Here is a 19,487-nt window from a genome sequence, read left to right as displayed (position 1 = left end):
ATATGCACTAGCAAATGCAACAGTAGGAAGGTTTAATTCTCCTTTGAGAAATAAAACACCAAATGAGAAAATCATCTCGAAACTAGCTTTGATTAGACCAACCTATCATATTCCTTCTCAAACTTACCATGACAAGAACCAAAATAGCTTTGGCCATGATGTCATGGTGTTTCCAGAAAGCGCTTTTCATCTTCCTCCCTTGCATATCATTTGAATTTTATGGTGCATTTATTTGTCAGACGTTTATCTGTTAATATATATTTCCTTCCTGTTTTATGTTAAGCCATCCAAGTTTTTACTACAAAATCTTTTCTCAGGAAATGGGTTTCTTCAATTTAATTAAAACAAAACTGCTTAATTAAGAAAACAAAGTAATTCATACTAATATCCAGCTAATTCATTCTTGTTGTGATTCTAGTCAATCACAGGTCTGACACACACTCACCCACTATAAGCCAATTGGAGAAACCAGTTACACTGGACTACATGTTATTAGACTGATAGAGGAAACCGGAAAATGTGGAGCAAACCTTTGCAAACATGGGGAGAACATGCAAACTCCATAGACAAACGGTGGCCCAATGGGTCACACTTTGGACTCACATCTTCAGGTTCAACTCTTGCCTCAGTATGGTGTGTGCAGATATTCATGTGTTATTTCTACCCATTGTAGGCTACCGCCCATTCCATAGCGCCCTCTGTCTTGTGCTTTCTGGAATAGCATCTAGACTACCTTGATACCTGTATGGAATAAATTCTGGAAAATACATGCAGAATGTATTGTTACACTAAATGTGCACTGAAGGTTCATGCAATGTATCATGTACTCCAAGATGCAGAACTGTATCTTGGAGTAGTACGTAAGTATGCAATGGAAACTGAATGTGTAAATATGTAAACTGGAATAGTATGTAAATTTCAGCACACTGTTTCACAAAATATAACATGGGTGTCAGGGCTGGCTAAGTAGGTAGCAGGGGCAGATTAACTTTCCTGGGGACCCTATAGGCTGACATCAGCATGGAGCACTATGATGAAGCACCAAGTATTGTCGATTGAAGGAACTGTTCCACGTTTCCTGAAATGGAACCCTGACATATAATAATGCAGTGGCATAGAACAGCACGATAAATACAGTGGCAATAGTTTGATAGTAATGAATGAGTAGTAAAGTGACCGGTGTCAGTGAAGGGGGATTGGGTATTTTTAGGCTCACGCAGATGATAAGGGGGACAACAAGGTCCCGACAGCCTCAGGGAAGAAGCAGTTACCGAACCTGGCCGGACTGGTTCGGATGCTCCTGTACTTTCTACCAGACAGGAGCAGGACAAAGAGATTCCTGAGAATGTTGGGAGGTGTCCTCCACAATGCTGCAGGCTTTGCAGGTGCAGGCTTTGAGGAAAGATATCTTTCATGTAGGGGAGAGAGACAACATAATTTATTTTCTGTTCCGTATAGTCTGAGACTTTGCAAATCTCAAACCAAACAGGGACACTTCTAGTCAGAACACTAACACCATTGCCTCATACCTCTAGGGTTGAGAGTTCAAACAAAACTAACTCTTTTTGTAGGCACCCCCTCCATTTTCACGTGGGTTTTCCTCTGGATGCTCTGATTTCCTCCCACAGTCCAAAATATGCAATTAGGTGGTCTGTCATCTCACATTTGCCTTGTGATGGACTGGCTTCTTTCCCAGGATGCTCTCCTGCATGTGCTACTGGGATCATCCCCACTAACCAGATCATCCCCACTACCCTGTACTGAATAAGTGGTTGCAAGATGGATGGACAAAATGTAAAAGTAAAGAGACTGTGAAGATGTTCATTTGTTCACAGTTGATCCATTCATTTTCCATAGCTACTTAGAATATACTGGGCTGGCTTGGACCCTACCCCAGGAAGCATAAGGCAGGGGACAGCCTGAAGAGCAGAGTATTTCAGGGCACCTTCACAATTCATAAATTAGGAGTCTTCAGACAGGAGCCGTCTTTGCCAGGGGCATACACAGAGGCGGGGCCACAAGGGCAACAGCTCCAGCTGAAAGCTGATTGGCCTCCAGAGTGCCTCCTCTCCGGTCACTCACTGATTCAAAACATACCATTGGCTAATCAAAAGGGTCCCTCCAACTGAATTATGCCCCTTTTTTATTTCTACCACCTTTAAAAAATTGTGAAATTGGCCTTGGTCCTTGTAGACTTACTTGGGGTCCACCGGGGGGAATCATTCACAGATCCCGATCTGAAAGAGAGGTGAAAATGAGCCAGAGGTGTGACTCCGCGAATTCATTTGCATTTATTTATTCAGCAGACACTTTTGTCCGAAGTGATGTGGAATTCAGGAGAGCTTGTGATCAAAGAGCAGGGGTTAGCTAGCAGCCAGCAGCCCTAGAGCAGTTAACGGTAAGAACCTTGGTGAATGGCGATACTCAGGAGCATTGCTAGTGATTTATGGAAACGTGAGCTAAGCCTGTGGGCTCTGATTTTAATAAAAATTAATGAGAACACATGATTTAAAATAATTAGGAAAAGAGCTATTTTTTTGGGGGGGGAGGAGGCAGTACAATTACTCTACCAGCAACAAGATTCAAATCCATATCCTTCTGGATATAAGCACCAAACGCAAACGTACTGAGCTACACGCCACACCACACTGGGTTGCTTACAGAGGTGTGTAATGCGTCGTACATTATTAAGTACCTGTATATAAAGCTCCTTCAGAGGGCTGCTCTGAAAAGCATAGGGAAGGTGTTGAAAGGCAACCTCTTGAATATTCATCGGTAACACCAATTAGCGGCTTCACTAGCTGCTCTTTACTGAGTCATTCCCCAGAGGCTGCCGGCTGCTCCTTCGCCTTCCATTCAAGACGTGCTCCAAATGCTCTCAATATAATCTCCCAAATATTCTCTACCTTTTATTATGCTGATCGGGCTTAGTTGCCCTGGGTCTTTTCTGTACAGCACTCGGCTGTCTCTGTTATCTTTGGATATAACCAAAGCACTTATCAAGAAAATATCTTTACTTTTCAGCATTCATTTCTGCCTCAAGGGTCACCAGCAGCACTCAGATGTTAAGCTCTGCAACAGGGTCCAGAGAGGAAAACCACACATCAGCTTATGGCAGCTGAGTGAAACCGTCTGAGGGAAACTCAGAATACTGTCTGACTACCTGACCAAATGGGCATCAAGAGATAATTAAGATATGGTCATGTTGTTGCTGTGAAATAAAAAAAACATGCATCTCCAAAAATCCATTATTTCAGGAGTGTGAACAAATGCATTTTCTCAGAAACTATTTTATAAAATACAGCTAAAACAAGGTAATGCGATGCTTAGCACCTCAAATACCAAACTATCTTTACACTGTCAGTGAATGGTTTAATGTTTTAAATGGACTTACACTATTTAGATAAAAATATTGAGACACATCTCTTAATCGTTGATTTCATATGTCTCATTCAGACTTATTGTCCCAGGTGTATAAAATCAAGCACCCAGCCATGCAGTCAGGTTTACAAACATTTCTGAAAGAATGAGTCGTTCTGAAGAGCTCAGTGAATTCAAGTGTGGTTCTGTCATAGGATGCCACCTTTGCAATAAGACAGGTCGTGAAATTTCTTCCCTGATAGATATTCCACAGTCAACTGTAAGTGGTATTACTGCAAAATGGAAGCATTTAGGAAAAACAGAAACTCAGCCACGAAGTGTCAGACCACATAAAATAACAGAGTGGGGGCGCCAACACTCTGTTGACTCAGTCATGCAGAGTTCCAAACTTCCTCTGGCATTAACCCCAACACAGAAACTGTGCAGTGGGAGCTTCATGGAATGGGCTTCTATGGCCAAGCAGCTGCATGCAAACCTCACATCACCAAGCACAATGCCAGGCGTCAGATGGAGTGGTGTAACTCACACCTCGACTCTGGGGCAGTGGAAACATGTTCTATAGAGTGACAAATCACGCTTCTCTGTCTGGCAGTCTGATGAACGAGTCTGGGTTTGGAAGATGCCAGAAGAACGTTACCTGCCTGACTGTGTCAGCTGTAAAGGTTGATGGAGGAGGGATAATGGTGTAGGGATGTTTTTCGGGGGTTGGGTTAGGCTCCTTAGTTCCAGTGAAGGGAACTCTTAATGCTTCAGCATCCCAAGGCGTTTTGGACAATTCTATGCATCAAACTTTGTGGTAACAGTATGGAAAAGGCCCTTTTGTGTCCCAGCATGTCTGCACCCCATTGCACAAAGCAAAGTTCATAAAGACATGGATGGGTGAGTTTGGTATGGAAGAACTTGACTGCCCCATGCAGAGCCCTGACCTCAACCCCATCGAGCACCTTTGAGATGGACTAGAATGAAGATTGCGAGCCAGGTTTTCATGTCCAACATCAGTGGCTGACCTCACAAATTCAGTTCTAGCTGAATGGGCAAAACTTCCCACAGACATACTCCATATACTTGTGGAAAGCCTTCACAGAAGAGTGGCAACTGTGGCAAAGCGGGGAACAACTCCATATTGATGCCTTATGGATTTAGAATGGGATGTAAGTTCCCGTACATGTAATGGCCAGATGTCCCAATACTTTTGTACAAATAATGTAAACAGATTGTCAGTGAGGTAAGTATGTCAGTGTCAACAAGAGTCAAACCAATCTCGCCTCATGTTCACAATTAACACAGATGTTAGTTAACTAGTTAACTAGTTCCACCAATGACTGAATTCAATTTGATTAATTTATTAGTAAGGAAGAACAATTATTGAAAATTAGATGTTTTTGCTTTGTTGATTTTCCACTGCGTTATCACAGACTTCTAAAACAATAGCCCAGCTAACAAATGGCTGTCATCTCGTTATTTTAAAGATTTATATAAGTTATAAGATTTTAAATTGTGCATATATGTCTGCTTTTGTAAATATTATTGAATCTGTTGTTTGCTTTAAATCTAGTATGCGCTTCCCATTATCTTAGCTCATTTTCAAGGACGTCCATTTTCTAATTACTCTTGAGGTACAGCTAAATCTGTTAAAACGAAGTGTTATTTTTAAGGCAAATTTAACTGCCACCACTGCGATGCACATCAATACAACATCAGAAGCCTTAACTTTAAATTGAACAACAAAACCTTTCCTTAAATATTATCTGGCCAAACATGACTAAACATTGTACGTTAACAAATGGAACTGGTATACAATACAAGTACTAAATGTGAAATGTGGAAAGTATTCACTTTGCTATAATGACAACACTAGTAAAGATATTAAAACAGCCCTGTTAAAAAATCAAATACCACTTTGCAAGGTTAGAAGTATTTTGTCTTTCATGTATTCTCTGTGTGGCAAGATCAAGATACTTCACAAATGTATTTAAAGGGAAAATTTAAAATTATAGATTTGGTTGTAATAACATTATTGAACATTGTTGTTGTTCTTTTACTTCTGTCTTTATCTGTGAATTTCAAAACAGTATATTCTAACATGCTGTAACATCTTGTTGGCCTCAGCGGGAGATGCTTCCCAGTTTATCTCTCCTTATTTTCCAGATGGATATCCTAGTGTGTCATCACAAATGATGAGTCTTCCAGATAACTTGCTGCTAAGATAAGGACTGCTACAGTGCTCAGTTGGAGCTGTTGTTCCTCCGGCTATATATGGATGTGAACTACTACTGGTTTACCAAAGACACATAACTATATGTGTCTGTCAGACTTCATAAAATAGTTCAACCATGTAAAACCGACTGCTGCATAAATGCCAGAAGACATGGAATAAGCAGAACTTCAACTCCAAGACACATCGATGCTCTTGAGAAGGTGGTCCTAACGAAGCCCAATGTCACTCAATCAATCACTCTTTCAATGTTACTGTGATGATGGTTCCATAAGAATTGTGGTTTTATTTCCATAAAGCACCGGTTCCCTGTCAAATTTAACAGTGAATATTGTCAAATTATTTACATGCTTCATAAAAACTGAGCAAAGACTATTGTACAAATTAAACAATATGCATTATAATTCAGGGGCGGCATGGTGGTGCAGTGGTTAGCACTGTTGCCTCACACCTCTGGGACCCGGGTTCGAGTCTCCGCCTGGGTCACATGTGTGCGGAGTTTGCATGTTCTCCCCATGTCGTCGTGGGGTTTCCTCCGGGTACTCCGGTTTCCCCCCACAGTCCAAAAACATGCTGAGGCTAATTGGAGTCGCTAAATTGCCCATAGGTGTGAATGTGTGAGTGGATGGTGTGTGAGTGTGCCCTGCGATGGGCTGGCCCCCCATCCTGGGTTGTTCCCTGCCTCGTGCCCATTGCTTCCGGGATAGGCTCCGGACCCCCCGCGACCCAATAGGATAAGCGGTTTGGAAAATGGATGGATGGATGGATGGATTATAATTCAAATGTTCTGCTCAAACGTTTGACCATATGTGTTTATTTTAACACAATTTTTTGAATGTGAAACATTTTATTGAGAAGTACAATATTTGCAAAACATATTTCAGAATGACTGATATCCTTTCAGTTAATATTTGGTGAAGCATCACCTGGAGAGGATAGCAGCACTGGCCTCCTCTCTGTAAAGTATATCAAGATTGCAGCACATTTTTAGATAGATCTTGGACCACACCTCCACACACAAGACTTCAAGATCTTGAATAGCGTTCAGTTGGCACCTGACTACAGGTTTTCAATATGATTTAAGGCTGAACGCTGAGATGGAGATTGCAAAACTTTTATATCATGTTGCAGTAATTGTTTCTGTGTTGATTCTGATGCATGGTATTTCATTGTCCTATTGATAAGTGATCTACAGCCAGTTGGGGTGGTGAGTGGCTCAGCAGGCTAAGCCTCTGTGCCTTTGACCAAAAGATTAGTCGTTTGAGCCCTGGCCTCAGCAAAACAGTCACAGGTCTAGGGGCCCTTGAGCAATGACCTTAACCCCCCAGCCTCTTGGGTGTTGCATGCTGGCTGACACTGCCCTGTGACCCACAAGATTACTGTCACCTGTCTGTCTCATGGAGAGAAAGATAAAGAGAAGCATTCCAATCAGGAGCAGACTGGTAGCATCAATCACCACTCCGACACAGCGACACAGCCTCCTGCGATTACAAATCTCACATACATACGTGATATTAGTTACAATTAAGATACAATATTATGCATTTTATATGGATTCATAACATGCTACTTTTATTTCTCTCACTTTTATCTATATAATCTCATTATGATAGGAGTCATAACACAAAAAATATTTGGTACAATACTTAAGAGAATTTTGAAATGTAATACTTTGCAATGTTTTGTAGTCAAACTATGTTACCGATGTATGTATTTAATGAAACACTCAATGTTTGTGGAATTTGCTAACTACTGTTGTACATGATGGGGACGTCACTTAAGGGGGGGATGGTCCATTTTTGGCCCAGAGCCGTGTACAATTGTTCAGTCACTTCTTCGATCCGATGTGTTTGTGCAAGCGGCAAATAAATGGTTATTTTAAAAAAAAATTGTCAACCCCAAGTCAGAAGCACCCAGGTTTTAACAAAAACGAATAGCAGTTATATAATTGCATATTTATTGCAAAAGCACACTTATAACACCGCATACGGGGTGTAATTTAAAAACTAAATGAATTATACACTGTAACCGATGTAGCAGCACATATGATAAACAGTTAATAGTTATATAGCTTCACATTACAAACGAATGCATTTTTTTTTTAAAAAAGTACATCATTCTTAAGAATCAGAGAAACCTATTGCAGAACACTTTATTTATTACACACGTGGGTACATATCTTGACACCAGTAACTATAAGTATATATGACTATTATAGAGTCCCTCTTTTAAACTTTGGAAGTCTGCTCTTGACGAATATAGCTAACATTTGAGCTAAGAGCGTACGACACAACCAAGCGGGCCGACTTCTGGAGCTTGGATCGGGTTCGACGTGCAGTAAACAGGTTCATCCGATCAGGCCAGCCGCCAAGGTCGGGAGCCGGACCCGCGCTACGTGGGTCGATCTGCGCTCGATTAGGACTCCCTGCGCGCGCACTGAGGAGCGCAACGCGCAGCCGCCCGTACGGCTCGTTAAAGCAGTGCTCGCGGCGCCTCGAGCCCTAAACCCAGTTTGCTCAGCGGATCGAGTGGAGAGGTTTCGAGAAGTAGGGGTGCCGACCGTGAGAGACCCGAGCCGAGACGGGGCGAGGGAGCGGCCGGCGACGGCGAAAGACTGAGCTCGACCCCAGCGACCGAAGGCTTGGGGCAGAAGAGGAAGGAAAGAGCGGAGCGAGAAGCTAGTCGCGACTGCAAACGGAAAAAGTGCCTTCCCAGTAGCGGACCGGCTCGCTGGCTGGCTGGCTGGCTAACCGAGCGACGTCCAGGCAGCATGGCCGCCGAGGGTCTCTACGAGGTACCGCCGTCAGCCGCCGGAGCCCCCTCCCCTCGCCGAAAGCGGACGCGCTGGGAGGGGGGGTAAACTGTCGAATTAAGTGTGGACTTGGCGTGGCACCGATGGAGGAGTGTGTCTTCAGCGAAAAGTGCGCTAGAAACACACTCCTCCATCGGTGCCACGCCAAGTCCACACTTAACTCGACAGTTTGTCCCCAGTTTAAGCTTAATTTTAGTCTATTTTTGTCTCAAATGGTCTTTCTTGTTTCCCGGAGTTGGAAACTGGCGCGTTCCCCCCAGAGAATACTGCTGTTCTGCACTGTTGCTAGCTATTTGTGGTGTGTTTGTGCTTTTCTGTTTTATTTCTTTCTGTTAGTTTTTTGTGTTCCTTTTGTTCGAACGAAACCAAGGTACTTTTAAACTTTGCCATGGTGTGCATTGTTTTTGTCTTACGCTCCCTAAGTCGTCGACAAGACAGTACTTTCCCAACACGATTGGTTGTAATGGTTTTATTTTTATTTTTGTGAAAACTTTTAAATATAGACAAAAGTTGTGTAGAGGCTCGCACGGTTTTAAAATGAAGATGGGAGTCCATCTTGCTGTTTGACGTTGCTCAGTGTCATCTAGGTGGTTGTTTCTGGTTTAGGTGTTACGATTTCCACCTATATCGCTAAGATTGATTAAATATGCAAACTTACAAGTCGGTTTGTTAACTTACTTTACTTATGCCAAAAATAACCATATTTGACTTGAGCATGGGCGATCATGCTGCTCATGGCTTTCTTGCAGGCCGGTTAATGCACAATCAGTGTTAGGTTAACACTTAATCCCTTCTCTGACATCTGTTCAGAACCCATCTCTGAAATGAAGTTGACTGGAGAACAGATTCCCTATGACTGTTGTTCCAAGTGTCACATTAAGTGCTCCTCAGCTCTCATCGCGTTTTCACATACTCCAGGGTTTATGATTTGGCGACAGTACTTGGGCACCAGTCCAGTGTAAGAGATGTGCTTTAACACTAGCAGAGGCCATGGAATCTACATTCAGCCTCTGTGGACAGCATTGCTTAGCACTAGCTTTACTGCATCACCCAATTTTATTTTGAGTGGTAGACTGTTGTGCATGCATAAGTATACCCACCAGTCCGTGTCATGGATGGAATGGGATTTTGGTTTCGTTGCTCGAATATGGAATGTATAACATTGAGTGGGAGGTGGTTGGTTCAGATTTTGCTTTGATGCTATGGAGTGGTAGTAGAGTGGAGCATTTGTCCCTCCCTCTTTTTGTGTCTTGTACAGAACATTTGTTTAACAGTGAAAAGAGAACTGAAAAGTCATTGTACCCATTATTTTAAACTGATGGTCTTTTAAAAGAAAATGTATTAGTAGTTTTCAGGGAGCTGTGGTATTTAATGCCAAGGGGCTTGAAAATGACATTTCATTCAGTAAATGACTGCTTTAAATTGGTGTCGTTTTTCCCCCCTCCAAGCATGGCATTTTGTCCTGCGGAGGAACTTGTTGAAGTGAAATGCTTTATTGGTGGAAGATGTTGATTCAGTGAAGGTAAGTTGTGTTTTCTGATGAAAAACGATAAAGTATGTAAAGCTCTTTTGCCTTGGTTTGTGTATTTATAATCCTGAAAGTATTAAGTGTTTATTTTAATGTGGCTCTAGTATACACTTGGTTGGCATGTATATCCGAATATTACAGAAGTTGCACATTCAGTTTCTGGCAAATAGCAGCCATTACTCTAATAATCCTTAATGCATTATATTTGAAATCAGCTTCATGAGATGGGCCTTACAAAACACACTTTTGTTTATGTGTGTGTTCTATTTTAATTTGGGATGCTTTATGTGCTGTTCCGTAATCTACACAGTAACTTCTGGATACATATTATGATAAAATAAAAAATGGGCAAGATATTTTACAAGATAAGAGTTCTAAGACAGATTATTACAGTCTTCCACCCATTCACAACGTGCCTTTCCTGGTGATGGTTGTGGTGGCAGCATGCCGAGCAGGTCAGATGTCAGTTTTATTTGGTCTCTTCAGTAAGCTCCATTTCTGTGAACCATGCCCACCCATGATACTGTAGCACAGTCTGGGAAGAGACAACTTGGTTCGAGCTTTTATTTTCAAACTTTTCACTTGTTTGAATTAGTACATTATGTCGTAAATGTTTGTTGTGGAGTTATACATGCTTATGCAGTGTATTTAGCCATTTATCCATAAGTTGCATATTTTCCGCTTATTTCTTTGTTTACTCTTGTCCAATCTGAGAGTTTCTCTGCCATATGCTTGTTAAGGTGTTAGTCCATTTAGTCTCTGCTGACTACTAAAACCCTTATTGCTTCCTTTGGAGTAATTTATAAAATTTATCATGCTATTCTCATGAGTACCAGCCAGAGAATTTCACTTATTTCTTGGAATGCCGTAATTCCAGAGAATAAGTAATGTCACCAATGAAAGCATACTGTAAGAACAAAGAGTTAGTCAGCCTTTGTAATTTGAGGACTGGCTGTTTTCATGGATTTCTGTGTGATGACCTTTGCAGGGAGTCTCTTCTGTTCCTGTTCAGCATTTTTCGGTTGGATGGAAATTGCCTGTGTCATTGACTGTTGGTATTTCTGTTGGTCGAAATTCTATGGCAAGGGAACTTAGAAAATGTTATGTGAAATTCTTTACTTTCAGCTATTGTTCATCCAAAATGTATACACATTGTGCTAGCACACTTCTGGAAAATGGTAATATATTTTAAGCAAGTCTTTCTTTTTCAGGGTTTAAGTACCAAAAAACATGTGATTGTCAGTTTTTTCACGTGATGCTGTGCATTAACTGAACAGTGAGGCTCTGTTTGGCATAGTTGCTGAGTACAGATACCAGCAGTGCACAGGAAGATAAGTTTAAGTTTCCATGCTGGCTTGCAGTAACAAGAGCTATTATATTAATGCTTCGAAAAGGAAGTATTTGGTTTTTTGCGGGATGGTTTTGGAGAGGTCTAACAATTCGGTGCATACATTTTATTATGCTACAGAAATATTAGCAGGTCTAATTTTGGTGAATCTATCAGTTCTTTGCCTGGAATTGTGGGCCACCCACCTAAATAGACCTATTTCAAAATGCAATTTGCACCATTATTTTCTCCTCATAACATATGGCACCTATGAACTATGCAGGCCTATATTATAAGAGCATTGTGTGACTAAGCAGGTTAAGCCCCTGTCTGTGATCAGAAGGCTGCCAGTTCAAGTAGGCCCAGGCTTTGGCAGAATGATCACATCTCTGCTGTGCCCTTGAACAAGGCCCTTTACACCCTTCCTCTTTCTCCAGGGGTACAGGAAAAGCAGCCTGCCCTTAACCTTGGACCCCAAGCTTTACAGTCAATTGGATATATATATATATATATATATATATATATATATATATATATATATATATATATGTGTATATTTTGGGTGTAATGGTCCAGTTATCCAATGGTTCAATATGTGTTATGATTTTTGGACTAATGGTACACTTTCCATATCTTTATATTTAAGAAGAAAATAACACATAACCCTTTAATTAAACAATGAACTTCTCATTTTTCTATATATCAATTCTCCATTTAGAAAAATAGCAACGTAACTGGAATCGGTGACCACCCGAATCAGTATTATATGGAACATATGTTTGCCGATTCAATATGTATTATGATTTTAACAGAAATTTTGAAGAGCATTTCAAGTATGTATTTTTGCCAGGAAACTCGGATCGGGCTAAAAATACTAAGTTCATAGTACACAAATTTAGCCCTGAAAGTTTTTGGCAATCGCCAACAAATGCCCTAGATCGAGGCAAATCGGTGTTTAACGCTGGCAAATCGGCGCTTGGTTGCTATTACTTCAAAGACTTGACCAGACAGTCATGAATGCGTCACAGATGCCTGTCATATCTAGCACGCTAAATGTCTGAAACTCCAAATCCTGTAGTGTGAAAATTGTTGCGACTGAAAATGAATGTGGTGACGAGCTACTGCCAGTGGAAGTGTGTAAATGGTTCAGCTTCTTTTGAAACTGTTCTTAGTGTTCAGTGAAGAGGTATAAAAAGAGTAAATGAGCTTACATTTCAGATACTTATTTGTGGCTTTAAATTAAGATGGAGCAGTAAGAGTCTCTGCGCACACTTGCTAATTCATTATTGCTCTGTACCAAACTTATGCACATCAGGCTGTGTTCAACTGGGCGAAAATTTTAGCAGTACCAAATGTGAACCGCATTATTTCAGTAACCCTTGTTTAAGTTGATGTTTAGAAATCGTTTTCTAAGGTCTCATGGTGATATTAAAATCGCTACATTGAAGAATCACAATTTGTATCAGTTGATTTCCCCCCTCCCTCCCTCAGAAAATTATAAAAAGGTAAATTATGGTACGTACATTGCGATTTGGTCGGAAGAACGGATACAACAAAAAAATTAGGATAAGAGATTTATTTTGTTTAATGTATTAGGGTGTGTTTAAATATACTGGAATCCTAGGGATGTGATTTTGTTGTAAATATAGCGATGTCATTTTGTTGCAGTAAATATTGAGGTATTTATAAAATGGATAAAAGGAATTCATTCATTTTTTACAAACTCGTTAAGTTAGGATGAAAATTCTTGCACGTGCATTGTTCAGGCAAAGGTAAACTTTAAACTGATTTTTAAACATACTAGATAATCTGTAAGCGGAATAATTAAAATTGCAGTTTGACAGCGTAACAGAGTAAAACTACTTAATCCCCCCCCCCCCCCATGATGTCCATACAGAATAACAAGTAAGAAAAAGCCTAATCTTAATATTGCTGACTAGCGATGTAAGGATTTCATGTGTATGACATGTGGTATTAATATTGCACATCGTCCAACCCTATAACATACTACAGAAGTTTTTCGAATACCGTACAAAATACCCTCCCTCACATTGTGATGTCATTCAGCGTCAGTACTAGTTTTTACGTTGGAACGCAAACACCTTGACGTGCTGTACTTTTGGAACTTTTTTTCTCAAAGTACTAAAAGTGCGGTACTCAGTGCGGTGGAAAGGCACCTACTTACTAGGCCTGGTTTGTATCTCCTTTATGAAATACTGGAGGGAAAAACATTAGAATTTAAGTACTCCTTCACTTTGGTAACCTGTACGTACTTTGTCTCATTTATTTTACTGGTATTTAATAGTGTACAAAGTGTGTGCAGTACCTGTACAAGCAAGATTTTGGAAGAAGGCGTTCCAAAAGTTTCTTTATAAAGGAAAAAATAATTTTGACAACATGTTTACAAGGTTAAGCATTTCACTGTTAGGAAGCAACCACAAGCAATCGCAGCACCGTACGTATTTATAGATAGATAATCAATATCCACTCTAAGACCTAGGAGAGCGCACAATGGTTTTACGGCTGCAGTCCCACACAAAGGGAGCAAAAAAGTGTTGTGGTGAGTGGTCAAGCTATTTTAATAAAGATGCCAGCTATCTTAAAATTAAGTACTCTAACAGGCACTATTGGTTTAATGGTAGCAGTGGCACAGGAAAGGAAACCAACAGTTTACATGACACTCACTGTTGCATGCTAAGGGAACACATGCATTCCACAGCAAACATTACACACTTGCAACATTTACAATTAACATAAATATACAAATATTAATTTGCACCATTTAAAGATAAGAGCAGTGCAGTACAAAGCATGCCTGCTGACCAACCCCACAGTTTCACATTGTCAGCCAGTTGACAGTGGGTGGAATGACTGGTCATACAACGTTGTATCGCTAAAACGAAATTGATTCCGTTTGACTTATGTGGACAACTTTAAATAAGATGACCCCGGTTTTTTAGGTGTTTTTTTGGGACCAAATACCGTCTTATTCACAGCAATATGTATAACTAAATGACAGGCAGTTCATGTGTGTGTATTGAACCATCGAGGTGTACCGAATGGTTTGATCTACCATGTGCTGTTATTCCCTTAGTGTGTGTAGACCGAAAAGGGATATGTGAAAAGAAATGTTCCACTTTGCCTACTCATTTGTGCAACTGGCAAATAAAAAGGATCATTATTTCATTCAGTCTTGTGGCTTTGGTGGGTGCTAGCAGGCTAAGTGGAGCAATTTGTGTAGTGATGCCAAACCAATAAAAAGCTTGGCAGTCTTGATCCTTCATTTGATGATTTATGATTTTTCAATCAATGCTCTGATTTCTGTAACGTTGTCCCAGAGCGGTTTATATGTATGAGGTCAAAACTATACTGTTCATGATTCCTTATTTCTCTAACTGACTTGAGTGAAGTGAAACTGATTTTTGGAGTGAGAAAAGGAGAGTGATGAGTAAAATATAGACCAACCCACTGCATCATTTGGCGATTTATAGCAACTCCAGGGAAAATCTGTTTATCCATTGTTTGGCGATGGGAGCAAATTCATTACAAGACGTCCGCAAAGACAGCAAAGTTTTGGAGGACCGCCACCCATACATTAATCAACGTGAAGTCATAGTCTTTGTCAATTTTGCCATATGTACAGGACATACAGATGATTGAAATTGAGTTTAATTTGGACCCACAGCGAGTGCATTAACAAACGACCACAGAAGTCTCAAAAATAAAATAAAATACAGATGCTCCTCTACTTACGAACTTTCAACTTATGAACTTTCAGACATACGAACGAAGAGGACTGTAAGTCCAAATTGTGTTTGTTTTGGGGGTTTCCCGCAACATCAAATTTTGTTCTGCGCGCCTAGTACGAATCCCCACCGCGTGGCAGCATAGCGTGCATACTCCCAGCATCCCGTTCTTTGTGCTTGTGTATCGGTAAGACGTGCTCTCTTGAGATTATTTTTGCTTTATTTAAAATGATGTTGAATAACTACTTGCATTCCAAATTGCCGTTCGTGACTTGAAATGTTTGTATCTTGTTCGTACGTAGAGGAGCATCTGTACAGTATAATTGTGACAGTACATGTAAGAGTATAACTGTATAAATAGTGGAAATTGTACTAAATTGAGAACCATTTGGCAGCTGAAAGAGCTGGCATTAACTGCTGAGCTGAGCCAAATGATCTGCCTCGCTAAAAAGAGCCGGAATTCCCATTGCTATCTCACAAATCTATACCTACACAAATACTACATGACAGTTGCTCATAAAACACGTGATGGGCACTTATACAAATTTTGATGTGTTAATTCCCAGCATTTTGACCCCGATTGCATCCGCTAATGTACAGCATGCATATACATGTTTACTCAAGTGAATTCATCGGCGAGGTAGGCGTTGAGGCTGATAACACAGTAGACAAGCAAAGCATGTGGGACTGGCAGAGCAGATTACATGGCATTGCCTGCACTGATGGAACAGTGATTGATCTGATGATGGATGCACGGTTTGATGGGGTAGCAGTCAAAATCAGTAAAGGGACCTGGTGATGTTTTTTATGATTGTCCAGCGGGCTACTGTCAGTGCCTATTGCTGCCTGAGAGAATCTAGTCATCATGGATGGCCAGTCAACTGTTAACATTGAGCACTGGTTTTCTTCTTGCTGTGAACTTTTAAATATTGAGGTTTATGCTGCTTTTTTTGGGAGGGGGAACCAACTGTGGTGTGTTTCTGAACAGGAGAAAAGTGAACAATAATTGAAACAAAGACCAATGTCTTGCACTGTATGGAGATATTTTGGGTTCCATAGTGACAATATTGAGCAAGCGCATGTACGTATGGAGGTATTTAGGTGAGATGGCAGTGGGGTTTTTATCCATGTTAACATAATCTTGGAAAGTGAGAGAGTACATGAGAAATGGAGAAGTGTGCCGGCACCTATTTTCAAGAATAAGGGTGATGTGTGGAGCTGTAGAAACTTCAGAGGGATAAAGTTGATCAGCCACAGAATGAAGTTACGGGAAAGTAGTGGAAGCTATAGGTTAAGGGGAAGTAATGATTAGTGAGCAGCCATACCAGGAAAGGGCACTACAGATGCAATGGTTGCTCTGAGTGTGTAAAGTTGCACTGTGTCTTTGTGGACTTGGGGAAAGCATCTGACAGGTTCCTAGAGAATAGTTGTGGTATTGAATGAGGGAGTTGCATACGAAAGTATGCAAGAGTGGTACAGGAAATGTTTGAGGGCAGTGTGACACCGGTGAGGTCTATGGTAGGACTGACGGATGAGTTCAAGGTGGAGGTGGGATTACACACTGGGTCAGCTCTGAGCCCTTTGTTTGCTATGGTGATGGACAGGTTGACAGACAAGATCAGACAGGAGTCCCCATGGACTATGATGTTTGCAGATGACATTGTGATCTGTAGGGAGCAGATTGAAGAGACTCTGGAGAGGTGAAGGTATGCTTTATAGAGGCGTGCAATGAAGGTCAGTAGAACTATGAAAGAATACATGTGTGTGAATGAGAGGGAGGACAGCAGATGGGTGAGGATGCAGGGAGTAGAGTTGGAGTAGGTGGAGGAGTTTAAATACTTGTGTGTGTGTGTGTGTGTGTGTGAGTCTGTAGGAGTGGTGAAGTGAGTGACAGGAGTGAGTTGTGACCGATCAAGAGTAAAAGGGAAGGTTAAGACGGCAGTGAGGCCAGCTATGTTATATGGGTTGGAGACTCTGGCAGTGATGAAAAGCCCCCTGGGCATACTAACATTACTGAAAACAAAAAAGAGTGGACATGCTTGCCAAAAGGTAGGTATAAGATGTGACTAGGGATCAAGGCAAAGTCCATCATCCATGTTGGCCTGTGTAGGGTTGCCGAAGTCCATCGATAAGCCCGTTCTCCACACTGCACCTACAATACACTTGATACAGTTCGTAGGGCCCATTTGCAATATTATCCCTCCATGGGACTGACCCAGAACTCCAGCTCAGATGGTGCACCTCTCGTGCACCATCCAGACATATGGGAAGACGGAGAACATGGATGGTCCAAACATGCATTGACACATAAATGGACAAGCATAGTAGATAAAAATGGCACGTACAGCTGCACCAGCAGCCATAGTTACGGTGTGTTAGGTTGTGGGTAAGCTAAACTGATGTAATAGGTCTTCAGTTGATTTAAAGACTGAGACCGAAACGGTGTCCCAAACAATGGTAAACCATTCCACAGTATAGAGGCTCTTAAGCAGAATACTTTACTGTCCACTGTCACTTTATTTATATGTGGAACAAACAAATCTTTTATTAGGCTACTAGAAACCTACATAACGTACTGCTCTTCCTCGTTTGTACATCTTGTTTTAAGCGTTCTTGAGGCATTTGCAGTTCAATTTGAATGCCTTCCAAGTATACGAAAATGCTGAATGTTTAAAATGCCCCACAATTTTTTTTCCTCCCACTGGCGACAGCGTCACTCACTTCGTCACAGTAGCGCAAATTGATTTAACAAGAAATGAGATCTTTTTACAGACTGCCGAAAACAAAATAAGTATCGGACGTAGGTTGGGCACATATGGTCGATATCTGATCCATCTAATAGGTCTGGTGATGTGCTTGCTTTTACTCAATATCATGTTTTTGCTAACTTAAAAATAATGACTGAACTACTGCAGTTTACTCTAATACATTAAAATAAAACTTGACTCCCTAGTTCAAAATGACACAATAAATTTCTGTTCCATTAAATAGGTGGACGATTCTTAGTACTGTATGCACAATTGTTATGAGTTGGAACTGTTTGGGTTTACACTGTAGATGTCACTCTTGTTAAACTACCTGTGACAGAAGTCCTGTCATGTCGTTTCATTTCTTTGTTTTTTCTTTTTTGCTAAGATGTTTACCCACGGTGAACAGTTATCAGCTTCTCATATGAAAGCTGATGTGGAACTATTGAATTTCTTAAGCTTGACACTCTCATTGCAGCAAAGCAAGATTTGTATTTGTAAGATTTGTAATGTTGAACTATAGCGGTAGTGCAGCAAACCCATGCAACTTCTCTTCCTGCAGAAAATGTACAAACACTAATCTGTATTTTGGCACACGTTTAAGGTAAAGTCCTTTTACATCATGCCACGAGAATTTTAGACTTGCCCATTTTTATTTTCAGTCAGTCATTTTTTTTCTCCTTTGAAAGAGACCAGTTTTGTTTTTAAGGAATTATACCCATGTGTTCCTCAAAAGATTTTCGTATACAAGGCTTTCGGCATTTTCTTTAATGCTTTTCAGTTTGTTTCCAGTTACTCTGCATTTGTAAATTTTGAGTTCCATTTAGAGGTATTTAAACATCTCTCCAAATATGGATAGCTGCTATATAGTGTTTTTTTTGGTATCTCATTTCTATCAAATTCATAGCGAATTGGAATCTAATAGAATTGCTAGCTTGTGAATCCGAATTGAATTGGAATATCTATGCCAAAACCCAGCCCTACAGAAGACAAAAACATCTGAACTAAAGGAGCCTTACCTAGGGCCAGGCACAACATGTTGCCAAAGACCAGATTCTCAGCCTTACATCCCAGCTGGGATGAAGAGGTCTAACACTAACAGTACATTTTATTGCCACCAAGTACAAACCACAAAGAGGCAGTTTTCCATCATAAATCGCTGTATCTAATGCTGACATGGTCCTGCTGAATAGCATGGTGAAAAGCATGACTACACTGAACTGGCTGTCACCACAATCTGATTACTCAAAATGCACAAGAAAGAACCAGTGGTATATAAAATATAAAAATCAGAACCATATATAACTAATTATTAGTAGTATCACACAACGCGTTTTGATGCATTCTCGATAGCCTGAAAATTGCATTTCCAATGTCATACTTCAAATAGTACTATAGATTGGCTGAACAGAATGGATTTGTAATGCAAATTTACACAAGCGAATGGTAATTTCGCTAACATATGATGCTAACATAATACTGCGATTCTCACAGACATGCTAGCGGAAATTTGCACACAGAAAATCCTGATGTACGCTGTGTGAATGGTAAATGAGCATCTTTTCGATTTTACTTCGCTGTCGCCCTCAACCTGGTAACTCCTTTATCCAGCCAACTCTACTGCAGTAGAAAATTGAAGTGAGCTAGAACCACACTAACTAGTGTCTCTACGTGGTATGGATCAGGTATGGTCTGGTTCCTATATGCCCTTGGAAAAGCACCATAAGATGA

At 40.7% G+C, this 19,487-nt stretch overlaps 1 protein-coding gene across 1 annotated transcript in view; it reads left to right on the top strand.

The window, feature by feature from the left end:
* Window positions 1–7,964: 7,964 nt before the first annotated feature.
* Window positions 7,965–19,487, top strand: part of LOC125738181 (chromodomain Y-like protein) — a 36,347-nt gene continuing 24,824 nt past the window's right edge. Inside the window, exon 1 of the mRNA XM_049006877.1 lies at window positions 7,965–8,390. Coding sequence (XP_048862834.1) covers window positions 8,367–8,390 — 24 coding nt within the window. The 5' untranslated portion in view covers window positions 7,965–8,366. The remainder of the gene's footprint in view (window positions 8,391–19,487) is intronic.

This window comes from Brienomyrus brachyistius, chromosome 1, assembly GCF_023856365.1.
Source record: "Brienomyrus brachyistius isolate T26 chromosome 1, BBRACH_0.4, whole genome shotgun sequence".
NCBI classification, from domain to species: Eukaryota; Metazoa; Chordata; class Actinopteri; order Osteoglossiformes; family Mormyridae; genus Brienomyrus; species Brienomyrus brachyistius.
Note: the sequence above shows the minus strand (reverse complement) of the source record. Positions and strands in the feature narration are given on the sequence as shown.